Source organism: Drosophila mojavensis, unplaced genomic scaffold (genome assembly GCF_018153725.1).
Source record: "Drosophila mojavensis isolate 15081-1352.22 unplaced genomic scaffold, ASM1815372v1 contig_74, whole genome shotgun sequence".
Lineage (NCBI taxonomy): Eukaryota > Metazoa > Arthropoda > Insecta > Diptera > Drosophilidae > Drosophila > Drosophila mojavensis.
Window position 1 is genome coordinate 26,297,841 of NW_025318899.1, and position 14,322 is coordinate 26,312,162.

Sequence of the window (14,322 nt, forward strand, 5' to 3'; positions counted from 1 at the left end):
GAGCGAGCACAGAAATGAGAACGTGAGCGAGCGTATTGAAAGTGAAACTGGCTCCCACATGTTCACATATACATTTATATACACAAGACATACACAAGTGGCGCATACGTAATACCACAATGTGGATGATGAGAGCGAGAGTAAAGCGCTGTCTGCGCCAACTACGCTGTCGCTGTTGGCGTCAACTGAGCGGCAGCAGTGGCAACAGTGGCAGTAGCAGCAGCAACTCTCTAGTGTATGGCGAGTATCCTCGCCGTATGCTTGGGTTTAGTCAATCGAGATACGTTGTTGATGTTGGTCGTGTTTTTCGCATAGCAAAATAACCTTCATACAAACAAAATAATATACATAGATACACAAATATATATACAGTATATATATACAATATATATAATATAGTATAGGTTACATATGCCATACAACAACAAGAAATGTGAAACAAATATGTGTGTGTATTCGCGCCCGTGTGTGTGTGTCGACTGAAAGCTAGAAAATTATTGCGCTTCTATTTGACCTAGATGACAGCACAACATTGAATCCATCAATTTTCAACCCATCAATATATCAACACAATAATAATAATAATAATAAATAAATATAATAATTTATAATAAAACGAAACACGAAAATATTGCATACTCTCCTTTACCACTTTCTATGACATTTTACTACACCGACAGTGGGAACAGCCCAAGGATTATGTTCTCTCTGCTCTGGTGTGTTGTGTCCTGTTCGCTAAGAAAGTAAAGTAGCTGTGAGAGCAATGCAAAAATTTTTCTTTCTAACAAATGGAATGCAAAAGTGTAGAAAAAAAGTACAGAAATGGGTATAACGGCGTTGCCCAAACAACTTAGTGTTCCCTGAAAAGCTGGAAAAAATACTGCAAAATACACAACAACAAAAAAATAAAATAAAAAATCAGCACATCAACAAATTACTATATGAGAAAGCCCTACCTCCAAACTTGGCAAATAAAAATTATATATGCATGCAATTTTATGGATCTGTGCTTAAGTGCATATATGTGTATATATCTATATATATGCATACTCGCCTCGTGACAGTACCTTTATGTGTTAAAACACGTTAATTAAAATTAATTATTAGGAGCCCCACAAAATATACAGACCTCGAGATCTATTTAAAAATTTGAATAATCATCGATTACACCAAAAGAAAATAAAAAATGTACCACTTGATTCAAAATTGTTAAAAATTAAAAAAAAAAAAAAAAAAAAAAAAGTTTAAAGTGAAAATAAAATTTAGTGAAATATAAATTTTAAAAGGATACAATAATAATAAAAATAAATATTTAAAATATAAAAATGAATCACGTGTTAAATGCAAGGCCTAGACCACCGAATGTTAGCTGCAATAACAAAAACAATATTATCAATATACAAATTAAATATAAATAATACAAATCCAACTTAATGTCTTTTCTGATAATGTGAGAAAAGAGATCGTTAATCCAGAGATCGTAACATAGCAAAATACTTTTGTTTGTTATAGCCGTCCAAACGAGTTTGAGCAACAGCTCGGTTCAAAACTGAAAATTAATGAAATGTTATTAGAAATGGATCCCCAACAGGCGACAGTACAGTTCATATCATCGCTGAATCTGTCCCCGTTTAGCATGCAGCTTGATCAGCAGCCGGCGAGTCCCGTGCAGAGCAACACTAACAACAATAACAGCAGCAGCAGCGGCAACAATAATAATATTAATAATAGAAACAACGATAACGATACAAATCCGTTAAGCAATTCCGATAACGATTACAGCGCCTATACGCTGCAGTTGGGCAATCATCAGCAGCAGCATCCACAGCAGCAGCAACAGCAGCACCTTAATGCGCATCATCAGCAACAGCAACAACAACAGTATCAACAGCAACAACAGAATATTGCCAGCAACAATGCGAATAGTGCAGCGAACCAATTCAATGCCTCCTCTTATTCGTATATATACAATTTCGATTCACAGTATATATTTCCGACAGGCTATCAGGAAACCAATTCGTCTCATTCGCAGCAAAGCGGTAACGGCACCGGCGGAACATCTGGCAACTCTGGCCAGCTGTTGAACGGTGGCAGCAACAGCTCTGCCGCCAATGGCTATATGTTGCTGCCACCTGGTGGCACCTCAGCTGTACACATGACCGGCAATGTCGGTGGCACCGGAGCAGCAGGTGGAGGTGGTAGTGCCGCCTCCACAGGTGGTGTTGGCGGTGGCCATCATGGAGGAACTAGCGCCACCTCTGGCGGAGGAGAAGCCATCGACTTCAAGCACTTGTTCGAGGAACTATGCCCTGTCTGCGGCGATAAGGTGAGCGGCTATCACTATGGCCTGCTCACCTGCGAGTCCTGCAAGGGCTTCTTCAAGCGGACCGTGCAAAATAAAAAGGTGTACACATGCGTCGCGGAACGCTCCTGTCACATCGACAAAACACAACGCAAGCGCTGTCCATACTGTCGATTCCAAAAGTGTCTCGAAGTGGGCATGAAACTTGAAGGTAAGCGAATACAATACAATTCAATTTTATTTCGGAGAATCCCTTATCACACCATCGTAAATTTAATATTGTAGCTATATAACTATGGTAGTTAGGTTAGTTACAAATGTTTCACAATCCGAATCCATGGAGCTATAAAGGCCAATTCGAAATTTTTTGAATTGCAGAATACAGATTGCTTGTACCCTATCCTATCCTTGCATGTACCCTTAAATGATTATCAAATAAATTTCATAATCTACGAAGTCTGATTAGAAAACAGGATTGAAATTAATAAATAAGTATGGCAAAGTATTATATCCTTCGGAATAATAAATATTTTATGAAAATAAATTGTAATATTTTCGACAATCTTTACGATCAAAAAGTATCTACATTTCTGAAATAATTGAATAGTTGTTTTGAAAATCAACAGTTGAATTAATATAATATTTTTGTTTAATTTATTTAGCTGAGCTCATCATTTTATTGGGCCTCATTTATAATTATTACACAATTGGAATTACAAATATTATGATGCAACAGTATTGACAACAGTATTTTATATCGTTTCAAAGTCTTCGTGTTGTTTTTAGTTCCTTGAATACAAATATTAAACATTTAAGCAATCAATAAAATGGCCAAGCGAATAGCAGTTGGACATACGACAAGTTGAAAAGAAAAACAATTTACAGTTGCCAACAAATGTTATATAAAGCATAACATAGTATTGTGTGGAAAACTATATGTGAGCTTAATAAAATGGCATAGGCATAGAGAGGCACTGAATTGTTTTAATTAATTTTATTATTTATATCAATCTATTTTTAAATCTATCGGCTTATAGTAATTTTATTGTACTGAAGCATTGTGCATGCTTACATAGTATTGTACAAATGAAGTAAAAACCACTTTTCATTATAATAGTCAATAATAGTCAATTAGGTTGCGCAGAGAAGACTATGCATAAAAATAATATATATATATATATTATATAAAATAATATATTATTATATATTATTTTTATGTATTGTAACAAATTTATATATATAGACTCATTCATTTATTTTATTTTTATTATTATTTTCTTAAGTTAAAAGTTGGTTTTGTTTTCAGATTGCCCTCTCTGCTTGAAATAACAAAGAGTCTGAGAGGCAGAGAAAAAGGCGCGCTCGCTCTCACACATACATATAGCTAATAAGTTTATTTGTAAAGTGTATATGTATGTAGTTAGTCATATCGCCATCTCATTCGCGCGCTGGTGCTTTTGGGTTATAGTGCCATCTCTTGCGCTCATGACCTAGATTCCGGAGCGAGTATGTGTGCGTGCACGTGATATATATAAACTTGTATTTGTGTTTGTGCAATCAATGCAACATGTAGAGAGCGCTGCGCTGCAGTGCGCTGCTCCACATTGTATTTCGCGCTGGCGTCGCTGCCAACGCTGCGCATGTTTCATGTTTTTATATTCATTCAGGATGTGTTGGCTTTGTGCAAAGTCCGTCTTGTTCATTTCGCCGCTATTAAACTAGAGAGTGCAAATTCGTAATATATATAGTCGAGGATATACTTGTAATATTTGTGTTTAGATTCTTACGATACACTTGACATTTAGAATAAATACTTGTGTTGACAAGCCGAAATCAAACGGATATAGGAGATACATTTAACCTGATTATATATAACAATGTATTGCAGTTATAACGGCTTTTTCACTGCGGAGTACTCGCTGACACCTTCCACACCGTAAATGAGTACTTTGCTGTGATTATAATTTTCATATGGCTCGTACGGTCCCCTGAACACGTCTAGACGCTGGTATCGACGCTGTCTTCGTAATGACGAATCTGTCGTAATCTAGTGACACTTTTGTCAACAGCTGTAGTGGTATTGAGTACCTTCGCTTTGCTCTACGTCAAGCTCAACGCTTTTATAATTACGGCACTTTTGACCGCATTTGATATCTGCTAGCTTGGTTTGATTTTTAGCCTCGACACCAGCAGTGCGTACCTTTTGCCAAAAATCGTCATGAATGTGCTACTGCTGTAAGCGAATGGGTATGACTCACATGCCCACGTCTTTTACTGTTTTTTTTTTTATACCCTGAACCCATTGAAAATGGGAAATCAGGGTATAATGGTTTTGTTAAAAGTATGTAACAGGCAGAAGGAGGCGTGGCAGACCCCACAAAGTATATATATTCTTGATCAGGGCGACGAGCTAAGTCGATTTGGCCCTGTCCGTCTGTCTGTCCGTCCGTCCGTCCGTCCGTCCGTATGTATGAACGCGTCGATTTCAGAAGATATAAGAGCTAGAGACTTGAAATTTTTTTTCCTAGGTCCGTGTATATCACGCGCATATCAAGTTTTTCTTTAAATATCGATAACTACTCCCGATATTTTATTATCGATCAAAAACCTTATCGAATGCTAGTTATTTAATTATATCTCCTACACCTTTAGAGCTAGAGCTTCCAAATTTTAAATGTAGACTTATATGTATTTTATATAATTTCGATTTTTGTTGTATCTTTCCCCCCACCCCTATATCCACCCCCTCACCCTCACCTTTGTAAAAGGCGTATTTCAAGTACTAGAGACTTGTGCTTTGGAATGTACATACATTTGAACATTATGATTATATTCTGGAATTTTCATTAAGATTGCACGTCTAGAAATTAAATTATTCAACAAATAAATTCCTATAATGTTGCCCACACAGCGCCCAAGCGCAGTCGCTGCTTACTGCGCAGTTAGCAGAGCGCGTTCTAATACGTGCGTGTGTATGTATGTGTGCCGAAAAGAAGTGCAGAGTGAAATCAGATTAGAGGGTTTAGGGTATCTCCTAGTCGAGCAGTCTCGACTAGAGTCCTCTTACTTGTTTTTACATTTGTTTTTGCTTTAGTCTAGAATTAATATAGTGCATATCTTCACAGTTATGTACCTTATACATCTTTTGGTTTCGTTCAATATACGCGAAGACTGATAAATGAGTGGAAGTAAATGACTTAGTTGCAAAATGAATGAAATGTAGTTGCATAAATAGTATACATTTTTTAAATATGTACATATGTATGTGATGTAGTAATAAATGTTAATATTCAAATCACTTCTATACACCTAATCGTGTTAGTTGCGTATACACTATATTCGTGTTGCCTGTTATAATCTATTGATATTAATCCATTTTGGGTCCAGAGCTTATCTGGAGCCGACTTTGCACAGAAATCGCTGTAAGATTAACATCATATCTACTTGGAACATACAATGCTTCATTTTTGTAAATATTTTTGATTGTTTATGTCGCTTGTTAGTAATAATGCTTCATTTGAAAATAAAATGAGATTCCTTATTACGAATTACCACGAAGGTATTATCAGTCAAAAAATGGCATATTATATAGAAATTTAATTTTTATGATTAAAATACACTTAACGGAAACACGTACATAATTTATTATACATATATATTTGTATGTATTAAGACTATGAACGCAAGCACATAAACGAATTGATGTATAGACCTATATATTATTAAGCAAAATACATTCAGTGCTGGTGTAATCTCAACGTAAATTCGCTTACCCTAAGATGGGTCGGCCTCTGTAAACACGCGTCCACAAATAAAAATACAAGCTCACACACACATCCAATAAATTCAACGAGCAATGGCAGTGATGGTATAAGTGAGAGCCATAAATAGGAATAGGGAGAAGAGAGAGTAAGAGTTTCAATCGACAACGGCAACAACAACGCGCATGTTGCCCCAGTTTCACAAAACTGTCCTTGACCTACTCCATTCAGCAAAATTGTCTATTGCGGTAGCGGCCTGAGTGCCAGTGGCTATGTCTGTGTATTTATATGTATGTGCGTGTGAAAGACTTGGCGAGTAAATGCCGTAATAGAAAGCTTTTCAAGTTGTCATGTTATGGCGGGCCTTAGCAGCCTATGAGCGCACAAATAGGTACTCTCGAGCGCTCGGTGTTTATGGCCATGTGACGTTGTGCTGTGCTCTGCTCTCTCGTCTGTGACGCCAGCGTTGGCGGCGACGTTGACGTTAAAGAGCGTCAATTTGTTATGCATTCGTTTTTGCCTCAACATACATATATATATATATATATATATATATATATATATGTGTGTGTGTGTGTATGCATATGTTACGTATACACACGCGCGTTGATTATTTGTAAACAATACGCTTGACCTGAATTACAGTTACTTGTTTTGAGGAGAAATAAAAACTGCAATTTTGTTTTACAGCACTGCATTTGAAATGCATGTGCATATATGTACATATGCGAGTCCGCGCTTATGCTTATAAGAGGGAATGAATAAAACAAGAATCGGATATTAAAATAAAGAAGATTTCAGCTCAATCGAAAATTTTTGTAAGAGCTTTCCTGTTGTTTTTATAGCCTGAACCCATTGAAAATGGGAAATCAGGGTATGATGGTTTTGTTAAAAGTATGTAACAGGCAGAAAGAGGCGTGACAGACCTTACAAAGTATATATATTCTTGATCAGGGCGACGAGCTGAGTCGATTTGGTCCTGCCCGTCTGTATAAGAGCTAGATACTTGAGTCCGTGTATATCACGCGCATATCGAGCTTTTCTCTAAATTACTCCCGATATTTTATTATCGACTAAAAACCTTATATCTCCTACTCCTTTTATATGTATTTTATATAATTTCGATTTCAGTTGTAATTTATCCCCCACCTCGTCACCTTTGTAAAAGGCGTATTTCAAATACTAGGGACTTGTGCTTTGGCGATTGCATGCATATCTATGTTATAATCATAATCTGAAAGTTTCATGAAGATAGTCAATCGATAAGAAAAGTTATCAAACAATTGATTTCCTATAGTAAGCCACCACTGCAGCCCATGCGTGATTATGCGTGCATGCCTATTTGTGTCTGTAGTGTGTGTGGGCATGTGCCAAGGGTTCAGGGGCAGTCGGGCAGTCTCGACTAGAGATTTCTTACTTGTATTTATTTTTTCTTTAAACATTCTCAATGTAAGTTACATAGGCATAGATAGTACATATAATAATATTTTGTATGTCTCAAGTAATGCATTTATTTATTTTTCTTTGGCATTTACACGCACTTTAATGTTATATTAACGACCTGAAAGTTTCATGAACATAGTTCATCAACAAGAAAAGTTATTAAATAATTAAACTTCCATAGTAAGCCCACACTGCTGCCAATGCGTGTTTATGCTTGCTATGTTTTTCTGTGTGTGTGTTTCTTGTGTAGGCAGAAAAACTCGGAGAATTATTGTGAAATATCAATTCTTCGAGGGGTACATCGTAATCGAGCAGTCTCGACTAGAGCTTTCTTACTTGTTTAATTAACATTTTATTATTTTCAACTATAAATAATGAATAATACATACGCGTATTAGCGTATCGATGCAGCGACATTATATTAGCGATCTGTAAAGCAGGCGAAGAATAATCATTCCGTTATATATGGATGTTTTGAATACAGTTGAAGGCAAAACTGTATAAGAAATAGTATATTGATTAAGTATACTTCCAATATCAAGGATATACTAAATGTAAGTTTTTTTTTCATCCGAGAACCGAGAAAACTAATGAATGAAAATTCACTAATTTGTATACAACTTTACTATTTAAGCTGTTGCATACCGACTTAGAAAAATAGTCCTTCATCCAGACCAACTTGAAAAATAAATATAAAAAATTCAAATATTAAGTAAAAACTCTAGAGACTTAAAATTTTTTTAAATGTCCGTATATATAGGGCGGATATCAAGTTTATCACCAAAAATCGATAAATCATATATCAATTATATCTCCTACATCTTTAAAAAATTTCATCTGTATACTAAAATGAATTTTATACAATTTCGGTTGAAAATTACCCCCTACCTCTATATACAGACCCTCACCCACATATGTGTAAAAAGCGTATTTCAAATACTAGAGACTTGTGCCTTGGCAAAAGCATGCATATCATGCATATGTTATAATCATAATCAGAAAGTTTCATGAAGAAAGTACATACAGAAAAGTTATGAAACAATTAAGTTCCCATAGTAAACCACCACTGCAGCCAATGCGTGTTTATGCGTGCGTGCGTATGGCTGTGTATGTCCGTGTCTGTGTGCATGTGCGAATCATTATTGACATATCAGTTGCTGGAAAGGTTCAGGGGATCTCGTAGTCGAGCAGTCTCGACTGGAGCTTTCTTATTTGTTTCGGTATTACTGTTTAAATTATCAGATATTATTCACCTCATTTTTTGTACTCGAATCTTTGTAGCGGTTCGAGCAGATCGTATGCGTGGAGGCCGTAACAAATTTGGGCCCATGTACAAAAGGGATCGCGCGCGTAAGCTTCAGGTGATGCGACAACGGCAACTGGCCCTGCAAGCGTTGCGGAGTTCTATAGGTCCAGATATAAAGCCAACGCCACTCTCCCCTGGCTATCAGCAAGCATATCCAAATATGAATATTAAGCAAGAAATACAAATACCTCAGGTGAGTGATTACAGGTGATTACAGTGTATTTGTCGACAGAATGTAATACGCCCATTGTATCCTCACCCCTAGGTATCCTCACTCACGCAATCGCCGGACTCATCACCCAGTCCCATAGCCATTGCCTTAGGACAGGTAAATGCTGGCGCTGGCGGTGTGATAGCCACGCCCCTGAATGTTGGCAATTTAAGTGGCAGCAGTTCGCTAGGCAATGGCAACAGCAATACCAACAACAATAGTGCAGGAAGTGCTGGGGGGGGCATTGGGGGTGGCAACAATGCTGGCAGCGGAAGCGGCTCCAGCAACAGCAACAACATCCCCGATGGCCTGCAACGTAACGGAAACAGTGGCAATAGCAACAGTAACAGCAGCTGCCATGAAGCCGGGAATGGATCTCTGCAGAATACAGCTGAATCGAAATTGTGGTATTTATTTCGCATTAGCAGCCTTTTTTTAACTTACAAGCCTCCCTCAAATACTTACCCTACTAGTTAATTCCTTGCAAAACATATGTTAAAACTCATATTAAATTCTCTGAAGTATTTTTCGACGAATTATTTTCACCAATATATATTTTTACATATAGATATCACTGAAAACTAATGAAGATTTATCAATTTTTCTGTAGATTTTTCACTAAATATCTCTAAAAATAGAATTTAATAGTTTAGAACAAACTGGCTTAGAATCAGTGAACTCTCGGCGACATTTATTTATATTTTTATACCTTTAACGCATTTTTCATTGAAAATCAGGCAGAGCTGAGTCGATTCGGCCATAGCCGCCTGTCTGTCTGTCCGTCCGTCCTTCCGTATGCATTAACGCGTCGACCTCAGAAGGTATCGGTTAAAACCCATACCGAAAATAATTTATAAAAACTATATCTCCTACATCTTTACAGCTAGAGTCGTCAAATACTAAATGTCAATTCATATGTATTATATGTATTTTCGATTGCTGTTATTCACCACACCCATATATACAACCCCTTACCCCTAAATTTGTAAAAAGTTTATTTCAAATAGTAAAGACTTCTGTGAAATTCATGAAGGTAGTCCATCGACGAGAAAAGTTATTGATAAATTAAGTACACTGCAGCCCGTGTATATTTATGCGTGCGTGCCTGTATGTGTGTTTTTTTGTGTAAGTAGCAAAGCGCGAAAAATTATTGAAATATCAGTTCTTCGAAGGGTTCAGGGGATATCGTAGTTTATTATTTATTATATATTATTTATTATTTATTGAACTAAATTTCAAATCCACAAAAAATGTAAAAAACACTCCAGCTAAGAAATCCAAAAAAAAAAAAAAAAAAAACCTTTTTCTAGGAATCTAACAAGTATCAACAATGCAATGCAATAATTCTCTCTATTTATAAATTAAAGCTTTGATTCTGGCACACATCCATCGAGCACGGGGGACGCAGTTATTGAACCCCTGAGGTGAGCGGAAACTGAAGCGAAAGCTGATTTTATATCACCTTCTGTAACTATCCTGTTGTTCGCATATTCTTCCATTTTTTCAGGGTCTCGCCAATGATCCGAGAGTTTGTGCAATCGATCGATGACCGGGAATGGCAGACTCAGCTTTTTGCGCTATTGCAAAAGCAGACATATAACCAAGTTGAAGTTGATCTCTTTGAGTTGATGTGCAAAGTGCTGGATCAAAACCTTTTCTCACAAGTGGATTGGGCAAGGAACACAGTCTTCTTTAAGGACTTAAAGGTACTTCTCGCACAATAATCTAGGTTTTATCTACATTGATTTACTTCCAACCAAAAAACTCGCCAGTCTCTCCAGCCATTAATGGTTACAACCAGTTTTTAAACTAGGGGCCAAGTCTGTGGAGTGTTATGTAAAACCAAAAAAGCACAAAAACAAATAAAAAGAAAAAAAAAGAAAAAACTCAACAGCGGCAACAACAGACTTAGAGACAGAGGTGGAGGTAGAAGAAGAGGTAGAGGTAGAGGTAGAGGTAGAGGTAGAGGTAGAGGTAGAGGTAGAGGTAGAGGTAGAGGTAGAGGTAGAGGTAGAGGTAGAGGTAGAGGCAGCGGTCCGACTGCAGCTGCGATGTCGTGTACCTAAATCTGCATTGAATTTCGATTTCATTCGGCGTCTGACCTACTTAGCAACCAAAGCTGAACCAGTCAAAAACTCAACGTCGACGATGCTTGTCGGTGACGAAACTAAGCGTCGACACTCTCACACAACAGCAAAGAGCAGAGAGTAGACAGCGAGTAAGTAAGAGAAGAAGAGAAAGCGAGAGCAAAAGAATTGAGCGCGGTTTGAAACCAAGTTTTGTTTGGTTAAAAAAAAGTCTGTGTAATTCACCATATTAGCGGTCCCAGTAGGTATATATATATATACAAATATATATATACAGTGTCTGACATTAATATTCGGTTTTTTTAGTTGAAATTAAAAAATTTTAAATGATAAATTGTAGATTGAAAAATTACCTTTCTGATATAGTATATTTAATATAACTAACAAAATTTTTACATGATCCGAAGAAACTCCAAATTTGGCGTTACTTTAATATTGGGTTTTTTCTTATATATATATATATAGTTTTATATATAGTTTTATTGGATTGATTTTGCTCATCATATACTTCATTTGAATTCGCTTAACTTTTTACAGGTGGACGATCAGATGAAGCTGCTCCAGCATTCTTGGTCGGACATGCTTGTACTAGATCATCTGCACCATCGCATACACAACGGTTTGCCGGATGAAACGCAACTTAATAACGGACAGGTGTTTAACTTAATGAGCCTTGGTCTACTGGGAGTGCCGCAGTTGGGCGACTACTTTAATGAGTTGCAAAACAAGTTGCAGGACCTGAAGTTTGATATGGGCGACTATGTGTGTATGAAATTCCTAATACTTTTAAATCCAGGTGATTATTTGTCAGAAACCCGTGTTGCATGTAAGATAATTAAATACAGGAATATTATTTGCAGATGTACGTGGAATTGTGAACAAAAAGACCGTTGTGGAGGGACACGAGAATGTTCAGGCAGCTTTGCTAGATTATACACTTACGTGTTACCCTTCAGTAAATGTAAGTAAACTCAAGAGCCTCAGAATAAGGCAAAAGAGGTTTTATTAATATAAATTAGGAATAAGATCTTTAAAGTCTGATTTTTTCAATGCGGTTTAATTTTGTTTAAACTAAACAGGACAAATTTAGGAGGCTTTTGAATATACTACCGGAAATTCACGCCATGGCCGCGCGCGGCGAAGAACATCTATACTCTAAGCATTGTGCGGGCAGCGCACCAACGCAGACACTGCTCATGGAGATGCTGCATGCTAAACGAAAAGGGTGAACTCAAAACATGCAATGGATGCATGAAAAACAAAATAAATAAATGTAAAAAATATACTTAAATAATTTCTGAAAACAAATGTGTATATAACAGAAACTAAGACAAGCGCAAAGTTGCAAAGATCGGGAAAAAAGGGTTATATTGATTGCTATGCGAAAAAATCATCATCACTACCACAAACTGCAACATACACACTAACTGTTAAATATTATTATTTGTATGACTAGTTTTAACCTTATTTTAGTTAATTAATTAATGTCTTTATTTAAGTTGTGCTTATTTTTAGTCATGTATACTAAAAACAGATATCATCAGCAACATTATGGAAGTGCAAATATACCTTTATTTGAAAGGTAAACGGCGCATTGATGTTATTTTACATGTATATATACATATATATATATATACGTCTTTAAATGTTTTTTTATGTAATTATTCGCGCCAATTGTCTTATAAAGTATTTGCATATATGTTAAACAAAATTCTAACAAATAATGTAATAAAAACAAATAAGTATATTTTTTCATAGGTTTAAAGTTTAAGAAACTATGCAAACAACTACCTGCAGCACAGGAAAAAAAAATCTGAAAAAAATATAATAATAATAATAAATAAAAACCAGAGCATGAACTCTCTTTAAAAAATCAACATTGATTATAAATTATATATAATTAAACCATACTTTAAATAAGTTTATATACAATTTTTTAATTATAATTTTATTGTTTTATTGTTAAACGTTTAAATCTGCGTATATTTAAATTCACTCGGAAATCTTTTGTATTTGATTATTTTTGTGAAACAAAAAGGGAATGTTTCAAACAAATATTTTTCCTATGCAGCTAAACCGATAGACGATGCACTTTTACATTTTGTATAAAATTATCCTGAATGCAAATCCGACTAAATTGGAAAATATAACTTTGTGCATTTGAAAATTATTGGTGGCAACTATAATTGAAATGGTTATTTTCTTTCAATGCATTGCAGTCCGTGATACAAATTTTAGAACATTCTCACTCAACGGTATTTGAAACTCTTGAAAGGATTTAAATTATAAAAAAATTAAATTGCAAGTCAATGTAAACTGTAGGCACAGCCAGTACCGGATAATTTCAGTAGGCAGGTAGATACAAATTGCTAGTTGCCTAGAGTTGTAGCAACTGTAGCGAAATAAACGATAAATACATAGTAATATTTTTTGTTGAACCGTATAAAATTTTTTTATTTTTTTAATTTTATTTATATGTGTATATATATATATTGAAAGAGGCAACATTCTGCATCAACAATTTGTTATTTATCCTACCTACTTTATTTTTATCAAGAGGCCTGCCTTATGACTTGATATTGCGCTTAAACTAAATGTACCTTATAAAATTAACAAAACATACCCTGACACGAAACCCTAAATTGCAGTACATATACAATTTTATATTTTTAGGGCAGCATGTAATTACAAATTGTTGAAAAACTTATATTCGCAGGAACTGAAGGCAAATGGAAAAAATTATGTAACAAATTGTGGTAGGCCTATATATACTAACCTCTTAAATAAATATTTACGTTTTAGATTATGTAAAATTTCATTATTTATTGTGAAGTCGATAAATCTAAATGAAAAAAAGAATGGAAAATAACATATGTAACAGTAATTAAATGGGTAAAGTTTGATGAATAATAATTTTTAGGGACCCTATTGATGGCGTTTAAATCCTATTATACATATGTATGTATCTGCATTGGCGTTTACTGTAAGTGGCGGCAACAGGCTTTTTAAATTGAAGCATTAATTAATCAAATTAACATCTATGTATATTTCAAGTATGGGGCATACTATGAGTTTCTGCATGAAGTAAAAATGTGTAATGTCTTATTATATAGGCAGTTGCATTAGGCATGTTTATTGTGAATTTAATTACGATGTGAACCTGTTATTGCAAATGAAAAGTGATTTTAATTTGTAAGATATATATTATAAAA

The 14,322-nt window shown here is 35.4% G+C and overlaps 1 protein-coding gene across 2 annotated transcripts; it reads left to right on the plus strand.

The window, feature by feature from the left end:
- The first annotated feature begins 1,365 nt into the window (after positions 1-1,365).
- On the plus strand, positions 1,366-12,984 carry LOC6583641 (nuclear hormone receptor FTZ-F1). Of its 2 annotated transcripts, none has more exons than XM_044009493.1 (8): positions 1,366-2,513; positions 8,788-9,005; positions 9,078-9,430; positions 10,391-10,447; positions 10,531-10,729; positions 11,648-11,906; positions 11,956-12,071; positions 12,190-12,984. In XM_044009493.1, the coding sequence occupies exons 1-8, from the start codon at positions 1,565-1,567 to the stop codon at positions 12,337-12,339; spliced, it is 2,301 nt and encodes a 766-aa protein (XP_043865428.1). In that variant the 5' UTR covers positions 1,366-1,564; the 3' UTR covers positions 12,340-12,984. The 2 variants fall into 2 exon arrangements, with proteins under 2 accessions (XP_043865428.1, XP_032586784.1); XM_032730893.2 differs by having other exon boundaries at positions 1,537-2,513; positions 11,971-12,071.
- Positions 12,985-14,322: the final 1,338 nt, after the last annotated feature.

Bases quoted from the DNA above. Each gene is read 5' to 3' on its own strand.
- LOC6583641 (XM_044009493.1), top strand. From the start codon at position 1,565: ATGTTATTAGAAATGGATCCCCAACAGGCGACAGTACAGTTCATATCA. The intron at 9,006-9,077 runs GTGAGTGATTAC...CCTCACCCCTAG, and splicing joins AAGAAATACAAATACCTCAG to GTATCCTCACTCACGCAATC. The intron at 9,431-10,390 runs GTATTTATTTCG...TATAAATTAAAG, and splicing joins ACAGCTGAATCGAAATTGTG to CTTTGATTCTGGCACACATC.